Genomic DNA, 14,295 nt, shown 5'->3' with positions numbered 1-14,295 from the left:
GAAAATTGTGGGGTAGGGTAGGGCTGAATAAAATGTATTGCTGATCTGCTAGTAAAAAATGTGTAATGTTAAAGAAAATAAATTATTTTTAAAGTTATGGAATCTTTCACACAACCCTGCCTAAAGAGCAAAATTGATTGAGAATCTAGCTGCAAAAGAAGAATGCAGGAAATGGCAGGTGAATTTCCTTTCAAGAAGAATGAAAGTAAAGTGCTTAGTATGAGAAGTGTTTGGTGAGCCAGATATGGGGAGGAAGTAAAAGTAAGAGTAGCCAAAACTAGAGAAATTCAAGAAACCTAACTGAATGTAAATAAGTAGTAGAATGTAAAAATAAAAGACTGGTAGCTGCAAAGTAACATGAAAATTAATTTATGAAACTAACATTTTTAGGAAAGGTTTTTTCAGATACATTAAACATGAAACTTGTTACATAGAAAATAGTGAGATTTTGCTAAAAGACATGCAAGATAATTAAAATAAAATGTGCTTATCTATACTGATAAAATTATTCTATCTGCCATGCACAAATAAGTTTTGAAACATGCTGGTGTATGACAATATGGATTTTTGTGAGATGCAGATTTTAGCAGGAGAGGTTAGATATTGTTAGTAGATAATGCAGCATGTTTGGCTGTATATACAGAGGGAATGCAGCATTTTTTTAAGTTAACTTTTTAAGATTTAATTAACTTTCATCAGCAACTTGGCACACTCTTCATGTTTTGTTTTGCTATCACTGACAGCTTCATAGCATTTGCTGTTTTCCTTTGATACTGTGAGCTGCTGAACAGGTGTTAAGTAGTTCACCCAGAAGTCCTGAAGTTGCATGACTTGTGTCTAAACTTGGAATCATTTGGGGAATCAAAAACATTATAAAATTTCTGAATCATTATTTTAATGATACTTGGTTTTATGTAATTATTTTTTAGAATAATTCGAGTATACTGTGTTTTTAAAATCAATCACTATTCTGTTGTGAATCAGCATATAGCAGCATTGGTTTCTAGCTGGGTTTCTTTCATTCTGTCTTCACATAATACTCATTAAGTCATGCTTTTTATTTGTAATAATTTTTCCATATCTTGTCCTTAATGATGCCATGGGATGACATCTAATAAAATGTAACTGATCTACAGTTCATTTGTATGCTTAAATTAATGACATTTTTATTAGAAAGTTGAAGAAAATATCAGTGTGGATGGCTACAAGTGAATAATTTGGCATGGTTTTATTTGAAGTCAGCTCTTGTGACACTTCAGAAATAAGCATCAGGGAAGCAGTTTGCCTTGTTTATCCAGATCTCCCTATTGATCTGCTCCTGAGTAGTTGGCAATATAAGAACTTCTTAGTCCATTTTTAGTCATTGCTTCCTACTTGCTTCTAATTTGTGAGGTTAGGTTCTCCATGTACAGCATCAGTTCTTAAACATGGTTGCTCATTTTGAAAGCAGTTGCTTTTAAATGCTATGTAAATGAACAAAATGCTTATTTTTCAAATACTTCTGCTTCTTAGAACTTGGGAGTTGGTTATATTCAACATGCAACCTGCTATGACCCTAAATGTAAAAGGCCGCTACCATGTTTTCAAATACTATTACGTGTTCAGTGTCACAAACAGTTGTGCCCAATATTCCTGCTTTGACTGCTGAGATTGTAATTTAGTAATTATAGTAAAAGAGCATGAATAGGTATATATGGCTGTGTCTGTATACTGGTTATGAAGACTTTATTTATTGTGTTTAAATGTATGTACTTGATGTACAGTATGTTTCAAAGACCAGTCATGGTAGAAGTTTAAAAAGCCAGAGGCTGGGGAGGAGTAGACTAATATGTTAGTTTAGTGTCTATAAACTGACACACTTTAATTACTGGTTTTAATATTAGTATAATTATACAGTACTTCTCACTTTCATAGTTCAAATGTGAACTCATGTATCCTCATGACATCTCTCTAAAGCACGAGTAATACTTATCCCCAGGTTACAAGTGGGAAACAGGGTTTAGCCTTGGTACCAAACTGCCCTGCATAGTTTAAATTCAGGGCTGCTCATGTTCCTCTTTCCTCTCTGCAGCCAAGTTGTCCTTCTGCCAAAGCCTTGCCAGTTTCTGTTCAGGGCCATTCCACACCTTGAGTGAAGCTGCTGTCTTTGGATTGAACCTTCAGTTCTGCCTATACAATGCTGAGCCTGAGCCTTCCTGACAACTATTGCTAGGGCTTCTCACAGCCCCTAAGGCAGCTTCCTCCTTTTGCTCGTTCAGATAGTTCCTTACCTATTCACCCAGTCCTGTGTTTTCAGAAGAGAAATGCTCGTGTAGAAATCCCATCCATGATCTGTTTGAGTGGGAGAGGAAACGGGCTAGATGAGTCACCTGGATGTAGTTGAACCTAGTGAAATTCAAAAGTACCTAGTTGAGAGATATGGAAGGTGGTCGTGTCTTGACCCCAAAACAGGAATGATAAGCAGCAGAAGCTGAGGCTTCTCCAGCAGCATCAGTAAAGTGCCTGTCTGCTGCCTTGGTGGGAAGGTGGCTGGACTTGTGCCTGACCAGACACAGTGTCCCCATGCCACAGCTATTGCTGAAGACTGCCAACAGGGTTTAAAGATGAGTGAATTGCAACTGTAGCTGGTGCTGGTTATATGTTCACTGAAATTTTAGAAGTAAAAATTTTGATCGTACTGAATGTTGCCTATGTAAGATCTTGTAAGAAAGAAAATCATTCTGAGTCAGAGTATCTGTACACTGTGCTGAAGAGCACTGTTGCGCACAGACTCTTGGCATCTTCAGCTTTTACAGTCGTCTGGCCTAATGGCTTGCAAGTAACACTGCTGTGAGTATAGTGATACTGTGCTCCTGGTTAAGATATATTTGGGATCATACTGGCAGGAGTAGCCTTGGTGGAGGCAGTGCTGGTGGCCCTGGGTAGCAGGCACACTTATTTTTGTAAAGGAAACCTGTTGTTAAAGAATCCGTGGTAGCTGTATTGCTATTCTAACCTTGTAACACAAAATGACAGGTGAGCTTTTGATAAAGTGTAAACAGTTGCAGAAGGATTTTTTTTTCACCCCCTAAATAGGGAAGCTTAGCTGAGGAATACTGGGCTATTTTTAATTCAGCTTGAAAATAATCATACCAAGATTATTTAAAGATAAATCTCTTTTGAAGTAAGGAAGAAATTTAAGTGCATCTTCTATACTGTTGCTTTTATATAGTTCCTCTTCACCCTCTTTGTGTTTTAGAGCAATGAAATATTTAAAGTATTTGCAAGGTAATACTGCAAACCTGGGTCTGTGCAACAGCTGCACTGCTTATTCTTGTGTAGCTTGATTTTCCTTTTTATCTTGTTCTGTGCAACCAAAGACTTATCAGTATGTGTTTCATGTAGCTGATAGAATTGAAAACCCTTTAAAACTAATACGTTGAAGATGCAAGCATTTGCAGAAGAGCAAGTTTTTGATTCCTTGGTTTTTATGCTGTCTTGAGCTTGATTCCTGTCTTCTGAGACATTTTTGTGTTCCTGTGGACAGTAGGAGAGTTTATTCACACCTCAAAAGACACAATTTCTTATTAATTAAACACATATTGTGTATATATACAGCAGCACAGAGTTCCCAGTTTTAGGCTGTGAAATTGAGGCAGTTTAGGAAGTTGTGGAGTTATGGAACACTGTTTTGTTTACTGTCTCAGCAATTTCTACATAAGACATCCCTCAAACCCTCTAAATCGTCTGTTTTTGTTTTCATTGAATAAAGAGCTCAGCGTTTCCTGTGACTGCTTAAAAGCTTCACCTTCATGGTAGAGCTGCAGTTGTGAAATGAAGGCTTAAATCAATAGAATCAATGGGTTCTTTTCCTATACATCGTAGAGTTGTAGCTATTTTGGTTTTTTAAGTTTCTAGGATTTCTATAAAAAATCCCAGCTTTTTAGAAATTTGTCATTTTCCTTCCCTGGCAGTATTTTCTTTTTTTTCTACAGAAGTAACATGGACACACATTTCAGTGATTGTTGAATGTGATTCAATTTCTATAATATCTTCGCAAAACATAATAGAGATTATGCACCTGTGATAAGTTCAGAATTAAAATGTGCAGTCAACTTGAGTCTCAGCCATGCTTCAAATAACTGATACTTGGTATGGTGATGCCCAGCCTTGAGCTGAGTCCAACACTCTAGATAAGTACTTTTCAGCCTGTTCTGTTTGAAGACCTTTTAAAAAATGTCCAGTGGAGTTGCAGGGTTCTTCAGAAAAATACAGTTTCTTAAATGGTGCAAGAACTTGTTTTAGTTAAGTTTGTCATTCTTTAAGAGAGGGAACATCACTGGTCTGATCTGCAAAAGCTGTGTTATGGCAATATGTGGCCAAAGCACTGCTGGATGTGAATCTAGTAATTTCAGTTGATACTGGGCTAATTCAAGTAGAGTCGCTCTAAATTGACTCTGTGCAGATGACATTGTCTTTGTAAAGATGCTTCCTTTGAAAGCAGCATAGTCTTAAGAATCTGTAGCTCTTATTTATGATGGAAATGCCTTTAGTCCTTTAAGACTTTGGATTTGTTTGGGGATTTTTTTTACTCTTTGTTTAGCTTTGCAGAGCCATCACAGCTCAGAGGCACCAAGGTGATGATTCTCCTCATGTTCATCAATAGCAGCGCTCACTAGCAGTCACTTAAACCTGAGCAAGATTGCTGAAGGTACAGGAATTACACAGGTGTTTTGGGGAGAGTGGTTTTCACATCACAGTGGTAGAAATATAATTCAAAATCTTAATTTTCCTTGTAAAATATTCTAGTGTAGCTGCTGAGATGGAAGGAAAAACCCTTACCTTGATTCTAATATTTTGTTAGATAAGAGAATATTATGTATTTAAATGCCTTTTCATAGGTATAATTTCTAAGTACTTAAGACTACTGAGAAGAAATTTAAGTCTATTTTAAAGACTGTTTAGATTAAAATCAAGGCATCCAAAACAGGAGAAGACACAAAAAAAACAAACCTATGTAGTAGTCCTCTCCCCTGGACTCAAGAACCTCTCTTCTTCATATAGAACATAATGATTTCTTTTCTTGCTGTTTGCAGGTGCTCCTGACCCAACAGCAGGTGCTAGCATAGATGATGAAAACTGCTGGCATTTGGATGAGGAACAGGTCCAAGAACAGGTTAAACTCTTCCTCTCCCAGGGTGGATACCATGGATCAGGGAAGCAGCTCAATTTGCTTTTTGCGAAGGTGTGTTGAGTACTCTGAACCTTTTTTTCTTTCCCCTGTTCTCCAAGCCGGTCTGTACTTGCTTGCATCTTACTCAAAGTTCTAGATTCTGCTGTTCTAAAATAACACAAAGCCTTGGGAATACAATGGCAACTTGACAATGAGTTTTACAGCAGTGGACTACAATCTGATGTGTCTTGACCAGTGTAAAGATATGAAGTAACATTTCAAGCTTCTACAGCTTTGCTGTTCTCTTCTTCTTTCCCACCCCCAAAATGTTGGAAAACCTTACAGCAGTTTGTATAATACACCCGTGGATTGCTTGTGGAAAAATTCTCTGAAGAGTTGCAATTGGATACTGAGCCCAAAATTTTGTCAAAAATTGGGAATGCAGACTGTTTTTTCTACTTAAAAATTTCCCATCACACATATGAATTGAATTTCTAACTTAGCAAAAGGGGAATATTTAACACTGCAGCATATTGTCTGTACTGCGATTTCTTTGCTTTTTTCAAGTTTGTATTAAAAGACTCGTTTCCTAGGTGCGAGAGATGCTAAAAATGAGAGATTCAAATGGAGCTCGCATGTTGACGTTGATAACAGAACAGTTCATGGCTGACCCCCGTCTGTCGCTTTGGAGACAACAAGGAACTACAATGACTGACAAGTATAGGCAGCTCTGGGATGAACTGGGTAAATTCACAGACTCATTTAGGTGTTCATATGTATAATAAAGAAACAGTTACATATTTGGATTTGAGAAAAACTTCTGTTGTGGTTCTAGGCTAAGCAGATGAGGTTTTCTGCAGTTTTCTTTTATTCAGTTAAGTTTGGGTAAAATTGAATTTCTGACCTACAGCATGAGACAGTTGCATTTGAAGGAGAGGGAGCATGGTGTAAAAGAAGTACAATTCCAACACTTTTTAAGTACTAGAGGATCTAGAAAGAATACAGCAAAAAGTGGAAATGTGGCTACACAGCTGAGGTGAAATACATGAGCCTTTAGTGCTAAGCTGGAAAGGTTGAGGAAGAAACCGATTCACAATTACAGAAGTCAATTACTGAGCAAGAAAGGAGACAAAATACAGAAGACTAACAATTAACATTGCTTTACAGTGGAGGTTACCTAATACATGACTTCATTGGTGAATTAAGAGAATAACACAGGCTGAAATGGGAAAGGTATATTTGAACTGATGTCCAGGACCTAACTAATACAGTTTTGAACTACTACAACTTCAGGAATTTTCAAAATCTCTTAAGAATCTCATCACAGTATCATAAAATGATTTGGGTTGGAAAAGACATTAGAGATCACCTAGTTCCAACTCCCTTGCCATGGGCAGGTACAGTTTTCACTAGACCAGTTTGCTCAGAGCTTTATCCATCCTGGCTTTGAAACACTTCAAGGGATGAGGCTTCCGCAGCTGCTCTGAGCAAATGGTTCCAGTGCCTCACCACCCTCACAGTCAAGAATTTTTTTTGCTAATACCAAATCTAAACTTTACAGCTTTCACTATAAAGCCATTCCCCTTTGTCTGTTCACTACATGCCTTGTAAAAAGTCCCTCTTCAGCCTTCTTATAGGTCCCCTTTAGGTACTGGAGAGAGCTCTAAGCTCTCCTCAGAGCCTTCTCCAGGCTGAGTAAACCTGAACTCTCTCAGCCTTTCCTTTCATGGCCAGTGCTCTGTCCATCTTGTTGTCTCTGTGGCCCTTCTCTGGACCTCCTCCAGATGGGTCCATGTCCTTCCTGTGCTGGGGCCCCAGAGCTGCTGCAGCCCTGCAGGTGGGCTCTCAGCAGAGCAGAGCAGAGGGGCAGAATCCCCTCCCTGGCCCTGCTGCCCACACTGCTCTGGATGCAGCCCAGGGCACGTTTGGCTCTCTGACCTGTGAATGCCCATGTCATGTCCAACCTGGGTCATGTCCAGCCTCTTATCCTCCACTAGTAACACCAAGTACTTCACTGCAGGGCTGCTCTCAATCCCTCCCAGCTTCAGCCTCAGTTGATACAGGGTGTTGTCTGAAGGGAAAATCAATACAACTTGAATGTGAATGTCAACAGTTTTTCAAGATGGTGTAGTGAGAGGAAAGATAGAAAGTAACCACAATCATTGCTTTCCTAAAGTACTGTAACAAACTATTAACTAGTAGATATGGAAGCATGTGGGAGATCAAAGACAACCTGATTTAAAATATAGTGGTAAATCTAACTCATTCCTCTGAAAGGTAATTCACTGAATGTATGAGTGAACATATTGACATGTCTGTCTTAGCATTCCAAACATTACTACAGGTGTCTTGGTGGCTTTCCTAAAGCAAACTGAAGACACACATGACCTAAATGGAACTGTGTTGTGATTCATGGAACTTGGAGTAGAAATCTGTGCTCTCATTCTGGAAAGGCTTTTCAAGTCTAGACTTAAAGAAGTCTGTTTTGATGTGCTCTGGTCAATATGGCTGTGCCTGACTTATGTGGCAGAAAACATAAAAATATTTAATAACAAGTGAAAGTTTACAGATTATGTCCTATGAGACATTATATAAGTAATGTAAAGAAGTGAGCAAATATCATAATGCTCTTAATGTAATTTAAAGGTCCAAAATCAAGCTAAATGAAATCAAATCCCAGAGTTATATGCTTAATTTAGGAAAGAAATCTCAAATGCAAAACTTAACTTTTGCACTCTTAGAGGTCAAAAATGATCATGATTGAATCAGATACCAGCTGGTGGGATAAGATTGGATATAACCTGTATAGTAAAGATTATGTTCACTCTAATTGAAGCACAAGGCAAATAAACAGCTATCTATACTTCTGTGATCAAAATCCTTAATACTATAGCAGGCAAAGCTCTGTTGGAGTCTAGAAACAACTGTGAGTTTAACCACCATTTTTATGATTCCTTGTCTTGTTTTTGCCAAAAATAACAGTTTTTGCCAAGCAAGGCACATGCCTAGCTGGACATACATGGAACAAAATTGTATCCCATGATACTGAAACCTGGAGGGTCTCATGCTTCATTGCTTATGTGGGTTGAGTTGGTAGGTGGTGGGAGAGGCAGAAATGTGTTCTCCATCTGTTACCTGTAGCAGTCTTGCCACATGCTGTCAATAAACAAAAAAGTTTTTTTAAAATTTTTGTAGCGGCTCCTCTTGTTTCATCAGTCTTCTTTAACATAATTTTCTTGACAACACCTGTCTGAAGGTAGAGGAGGTGGAATCTATGTGTCTGCAGGATCGAATATCAAATCCTTTTGGATTAATTGAATTTACTTTACCTCTACTTAATCAGAATTCTAGATGTCACTTCCAAAAAGCACCTTACCACTGCCTGAGCTGCTGTATTTGCAGTCTGATGCAGACCGTATTGTTTCAGTTCTGGACTGCTCTGACACCTCATTAGGGAATCAAAATATGCTGATCTTGTACCGTGGTTTCAGTTGCAAGTACACTTCAGTCACACCAGGTGGGCAGTAGGCAAAGGGTAGAACTTAACTTGGTTCTTCCATCTCTGGGTAGTGTCTGTGATTCTAAACTGTCTATTTCTTCTCCCCACTGATAGGAGATCTTGGTTCCTTCCACTGGCACGTAGCAAGTTGCCTCCAAAATACTGTTAATTGTGTGAATTGCTTCAGATTAACTTCTACCTGATGTGAAAGCTACAAGCTTCTGAAGTTTTTTTGCTAGGATCTTACTTTGCTGAGTTTCCCAGTTTTCACATTAAACATTGCTGTTTCCATGTGAAACTTGTATCTCAAAAGGAAAAAAAAAGAAAAAAAGTGAATATACAAAAAATTCAAGTTTAAGGGAGACAAGAGTCACAATAGCAGACTGCAGAGGGAAAATCAGGGTGGCCTCGGCAACATATGATCTAATCCAGTAGAAGAGGTAATTCAGACATTGAGTTTAAAGGAGTCATGCTATCATGATGCTGCCAAGTAATGTTGGCTTATTATCTTCCAGAGTGTCAGAGAATCAAAATATCGATGGAGGATGTGAGACACAGGCCTCAGTATATTTAACGTTTTTATTACCTGTTCGGAGTAATCTGAGAGAGTCTTTTTATAAAGTCTTTTAGCTGTATTCTCATGTATGTCACAGGTAGGTGGTTAGGGAGAATTTTAGGGCATACAAAGTATGTAAATATAGACTGTTTAATAAAGGGTGTCTTGCTTGACTTGGTATGCTGTCTGCCAACTGCTAGGCATATAGCCACTTTGTCAGTTCCATCTTGGCATAGACTTTTAAGCATACTTAAATAACTTCAGCTTTGCTCCTTGACTGGGTCATTTGAACCTTTCATTAGAATTTAAGTGATGCTTCCTGTCTGGCATTGGGTGTTGGCAAGGGTACTGGAAGGACACACTGAGCTTTGATCATAGTTCCTCTTCAAGTTTGTGGTAAATTGCTGATTTCAGTAAAAGTAATTTTGGGTTTGAATGAAGGTGCTAATTTAAAAACAAGAACAACAACAGTGAAACCCTGCCCGCCTAAAATAAAAATGAAAAGCCCCCTAAAAATCACCGCAATGTCCGCTCAGGACCGCCAGATGGAATACTTTAGGTCTAAGTATGAATCTGGCAATTTTTTAATACGAAATCCTAATTTCTCGAGCAACTCATGATTCAAAAGCATCATGTTAACAAAAAAAGGCCTTCCACGTAACTAGGCAATTGTTTTTTAAAACCCTAGATAAGGAATAAGAATATAATAATTGCCTAGCAGATTTCCCTGTTCTACATCAAGGAATGGGATGAGCTGTATGCTACTTATGGAATGTCAGAGGTACACTATTGGAAAGGTTACAGGTCAGAGCTCTAAGGCTTGCTGAGATACTTCTCAAACTAGGAGAATTTTGATTCAGTTTCACTGGTGCGCTGGTGATTACTTCCAACTCGCCACGGTAATACACGAATTCCACTTTGCAGAGTTAAAAGCAGCATTGGAATTCTTCATGTTGCTGTTTAAATGGTATCCCAGTATATAAATTTCACATGCTGATCTTCAGGTGTTTGTCTCGTGGTGACCATGGTTGAGGAGTTTAGGATGTCATAATGATTAATTAGCTGAAGCCCCTTGGTTTGCCTTTTAATTAAATTGCATTGGTAAAATGGAGTATGGAAATGCACAGTGAATATCTGCTGATCCCTGTTGAGCTGAGATCTCTGATTTGAAGGAAAGCTTTCTTTGTAGTCTAGAGAGAAAAAAAAATGGACTATGTAATCTTAGTAGACAGGTAAGTCATTAATACTCATCCATGAAAAATAAAGTAAAAGTTGCTTGTTCTCGTCAAAAATTAAAAGATTTCCCTGAAAAGTGGGGGAAATTGACTTGGTGCTCCAGCCCAGGGATCATGATGGCTGTGAGGCTCTGCTTTGGAATTAAATGTTGAGCACTGCCAGACACTGGGAAGAGACTGTTTTGTTGGCAAATGGGATCTGCAAGTTAATTGGTGTTTTCTGCAGGCTTCTGGCTGTGAAATGAAATTGGAAGCCCTTTAGCCACATGGATAATACAGGACCTGAATACAAAAGTCACATGTCACCATCAGGCCTCACTGTGAAACAGTAGTGTTCCCACTTGAGCACTGTGCCATTACAGATCATTTAAATATGGGGATTGCATTTAAACTAAAACCCCATTTGCCTCTTACTGAAATTTAACAGTCCTCTTAGCAAAAGCTAAGTGACAAATTAAATGAAAAAAGTGTCCACATTTTTAAAGCTGTAATGCAAAACAACTTTTTATTGCTTCTCATGTGCCATGAATGAATCATTGTACTTGTCAACCCTAAACCAGGCCGTAATTAGACCAGCTACTGTTATCAGAGTAGGGCTGCTCTTGTGACAGTTTAATAAAGCTGAAACTCTTAAATTAAATCCCAGATGCTTAATCTGATGAAAGCAGTCAAGTAGAAGTATCTAAGACAAGGAGCTTGATGGAGTGATGGATCCCAACACCTTCTCAACATACAGATTACAGAATCAGGTTTTTTCCTGTGAACTACGATTTTCAGTATCTTCATATCCTATTGCTTACCTTCAAGGTGAAGAAACTTTGCATAATTTGCATGTTCCAAACCAAATATTTCTAGTAGATTTCCTCCAGTTTGATATTTAAGAACTCCTAAAGGGAGAGGAGAGTTGTGTTTGTGTAAAGTCAAGGATTAGTTTCTTGTGAAGTAGAAATATGATGGCATTACTGTGGAGAAGAGGTTGTATCCAGAGGGGTCCATGGCAAGGCAGGGCAGTGAATAGAATTGGTGAATGTGTTCTGGTTTTGCTTCATGCTGATCCAGGTCTCTCTTGGTCATGTTATTTTATGATGTTCGTGAGAACTTAAATTGTACTCTCTGTGTTCAGCTGGGTACCTTCCCCATTTATTGCATAATCTCTCTACCTCATCCACCTATTGGAATCTAAAGTATTTAAGTGTAGGAGCCTCTTATGGTATTGAAATGAGCCTCATTTGTGTGATAAAGCTCTTCCCAGTGACATTCTTGCAATTCTTTCTGTTATATACTAAATATATACTAGCATAGTAAATGGACTATTTCTATAAAGGAGTTTCTTGGGTGGATAACATGGCTTTGCTGCAGTAGTTCTTAGTAGGTTTTCACTAGTACTTTGTTGTATACCACTTTTTAATGTTGGGTCAGGCTGATAGTCTATTCTGATTTCACACTTACTGGTATTTTGACCATTTTCTGGATTAGAATGATACAGTTTTGTGTTAAAAGTTAAAGTACCATTTTACAAGGTCATGTGATACAGAGAAATAATACAATATATTTCTTGATGGATCATGCCTAGACCTTTATTAGTAACACTTTGCTCCTCATCTAAAGCTTTGTTCTAAATGTTGAGGTTAGGAAAGGAATCATTATAGACTAATTAAGAGAGAATTAATTACCATTTTGCCATAAGCAAACTAATGATCAAGTGTTAAATAATGTTGTGGTTTTTTGGTTTTTTGTTGTTTTCTTTTTTTTAAATTTGGAAACCACTCTTGAGTTTTTTCCTGATAAAAATTTATAGTCATCTCTAGAAAACAGGAATTTATATTCCTTTAACCTTAATGAATTAACCTATTTTCTATCTATATCTCTGTCTCAGGCATTCCTTCCCTTTGCAGTTAGAGACAAACTTGTATGAATGGGACATGCCAGCTGTTCTGAACACATTATCTGTGCTTAGTGCTTAAGTGGAGGGGGAAAGAGGACAAAAGCAGCTATGGCTGTTGCCTCTAGAGAAATTCCTTCCTGGTGCCAGACTTAATGATTATTCCAGGACTGGCATGAAAAAGAATGGATGAAGTTAAACATTCGTTACAGTTTTGGTGCTCTAGTACCATTTTTCTGGACCTGCATACTTCATGCAATCCCTTTTTAGGGTCAGCCATATAGTAGAGATATTTACTTGTCCTTGTATCTTACGGTTTTTTTAAAACAGTACAGCAAGACTCTTAAGTTTGAAATTTGACTGCCAAGTTTATATACGTATTGTCTTTATATTGTTGAATATACCCACTTATAATTGCATCATGTATTGCCTTAAAGCTAAAGAAAGTACCCATGCCCTGCAGTTATTGAAAATAAAGTTAACTTCAGATTTCTATGTACAGATTAGTCAGTTGCACATAGGGCATTTCTGGCCTTGTAATGAAAGCTGTAGGAAGTCCTGTTTTTGAAGCATGGTTGGATGCACCATTTTCCTTGGTCTTTCATTGTGGGACTTTCTAGGTATAGTGATATCTTACATATATTTGTGTCTTAAACTGTATCATATCCAGTAGGCTGTCTTTTCTTAAGTAGTGGTTACATTAATATTGTTTAGTCTCAGCTGTCATGGTCTTATGAAACACATGTACCCTCAGGTCATGCACTTAAGGTGACACCTGCTTTTTCACAGAACAAGCTGTTGATTTATGTCAGTGTCTTTGAATGATTGCTGTTGTTGGAGGTGCTAAATTAACAGTAGGTCAGAATTAGCATCACAAGACAGTTTTGCTGTTCTAAGACCTGAGTTATAGATGACAACTTAAATTGCTGTCATGGCCCTACAGTGTCTTGGTTGATGCTGTCACCTTCATTTCCTCAGTGAATGAAGCCAGGCTGCAAAGATGGATTTCATCCACCTTCTCTGGTGATCATTTCCTTCTTCCTCCATTATTGACTTTGCCATAATAGTATTTGAAATGAGGGTTTGTGTGAGGCCACAGTATGACAGTAAAAATGGGATTTTTTAGGTAATTTCATGGAATATTCTGAGTTGGAAGGGACCCAGGAGGATCATTGAATCTAGCTCATAAGTGAATGGCCCATATGGGGATCAAACCCACAACCTTCTGTTATTGGAACCATGCTCTAACCAGCTGAGCTAATCCTGTGGCATTTGTCAGATTTCAGAAATAATGGTCACAGTAATTACCTTTAATGTGTAGCCATAGCTTGAGGGATTTATTTTTAATGCCATACAGAAAGTTGCATTTCCATTCTGTTTAGTTGGATGGAAAGTACTTCAGATTTTTTGTAAGTACCCGCAGTGAAGCAGTTGTTTTTTTAATTCCTGTGATGTTGAACTGATTTACTTACAAATGTCCTAAAAAATGTTGCGTATTGAAGCTGGTGCACAATTCATTGCAGCCCTAACTGTGGAATCATATCTGCAAAGATTAAGGACAGAGTTTTACTCTAAGCCAAGCTGATAACTAGTGTTATTTTCCCCTAGTGTTACTTTTCATACTTCAGTAACATTAGGCTGCCATTCAATTTTCCAACGCCACTTCTAGTAAATACCAGAGCTAGAGAGAAATGATAGATTCATGGGTAGGAATTACTGAGTCTTCACTGACTTCTGAGCTTTATGTGTCTTCAGCCATCTAGCCTTGTGCTATTTCCCTTTTTTTTTTTTNTTTTTCCCCCTCTTTCCCTTTTTGTTTTTTCCTTTTTTTTTTTTTTTTTTTTTTTTTTGTTTTGAATGAATACTGGAAAAAAAAATCTTGAAAATTGGAAGTGAGAGGTGCAGAAATATCAATCCACTTGGGTGTGTCAAGTCAAGACGAAGGAAATACTTTATAATTTATCTGTTATA

The 14,295-nt window shown here is 37.8% G+C and overlaps 1 protein-coding gene across 1 annotated transcript in view; it reads left to right on the top strand.

The window, feature by feature from the left end:
- Nucleotides 1–14,295, top strand: part of ZSWIM6 (zinc finger SWIM-type containing 6) — a 109,243-nt gene that overhangs the window by 65,079 nt on the left and 29,869 nt on the right. Inside the window, exons 3-4 of the mRNA XM_041470788.1 lie at nucleotides 5,076–5,224; nucleotides 5,746–5,896. Coding sequence (XP_041326722.1) covers nucleotides 5,076–5,224; nucleotides 5,746–5,896 — 300 coding nt within the window. The remainder of the gene's footprint in view (nucleotides 1–5,075; nucleotides 5,225–5,745; nucleotides 5,897–14,295) is intronic.

This window comes from Pyrgilauda ruficollis, unplaced genomic scaffold (assembly GCF_017590135.1).
Source record: "Pyrgilauda ruficollis isolate IOZ18807 unplaced genomic scaffold, ASM1759013v1 scaffold25, whole genome shotgun sequence".
In the NCBI taxonomy this organism is placed as follows: domain Eukaryota; kingdom Metazoa; phylum Chordata; class Aves; order Passeriformes; family Passeridae; genus Pyrgilauda; species Pyrgilauda ruficollis.
The sequence above is the reverse complement of the archived record's forward strand: the minus strand, read 5'-3'. Positions and strand labels throughout refer to the sequence as shown.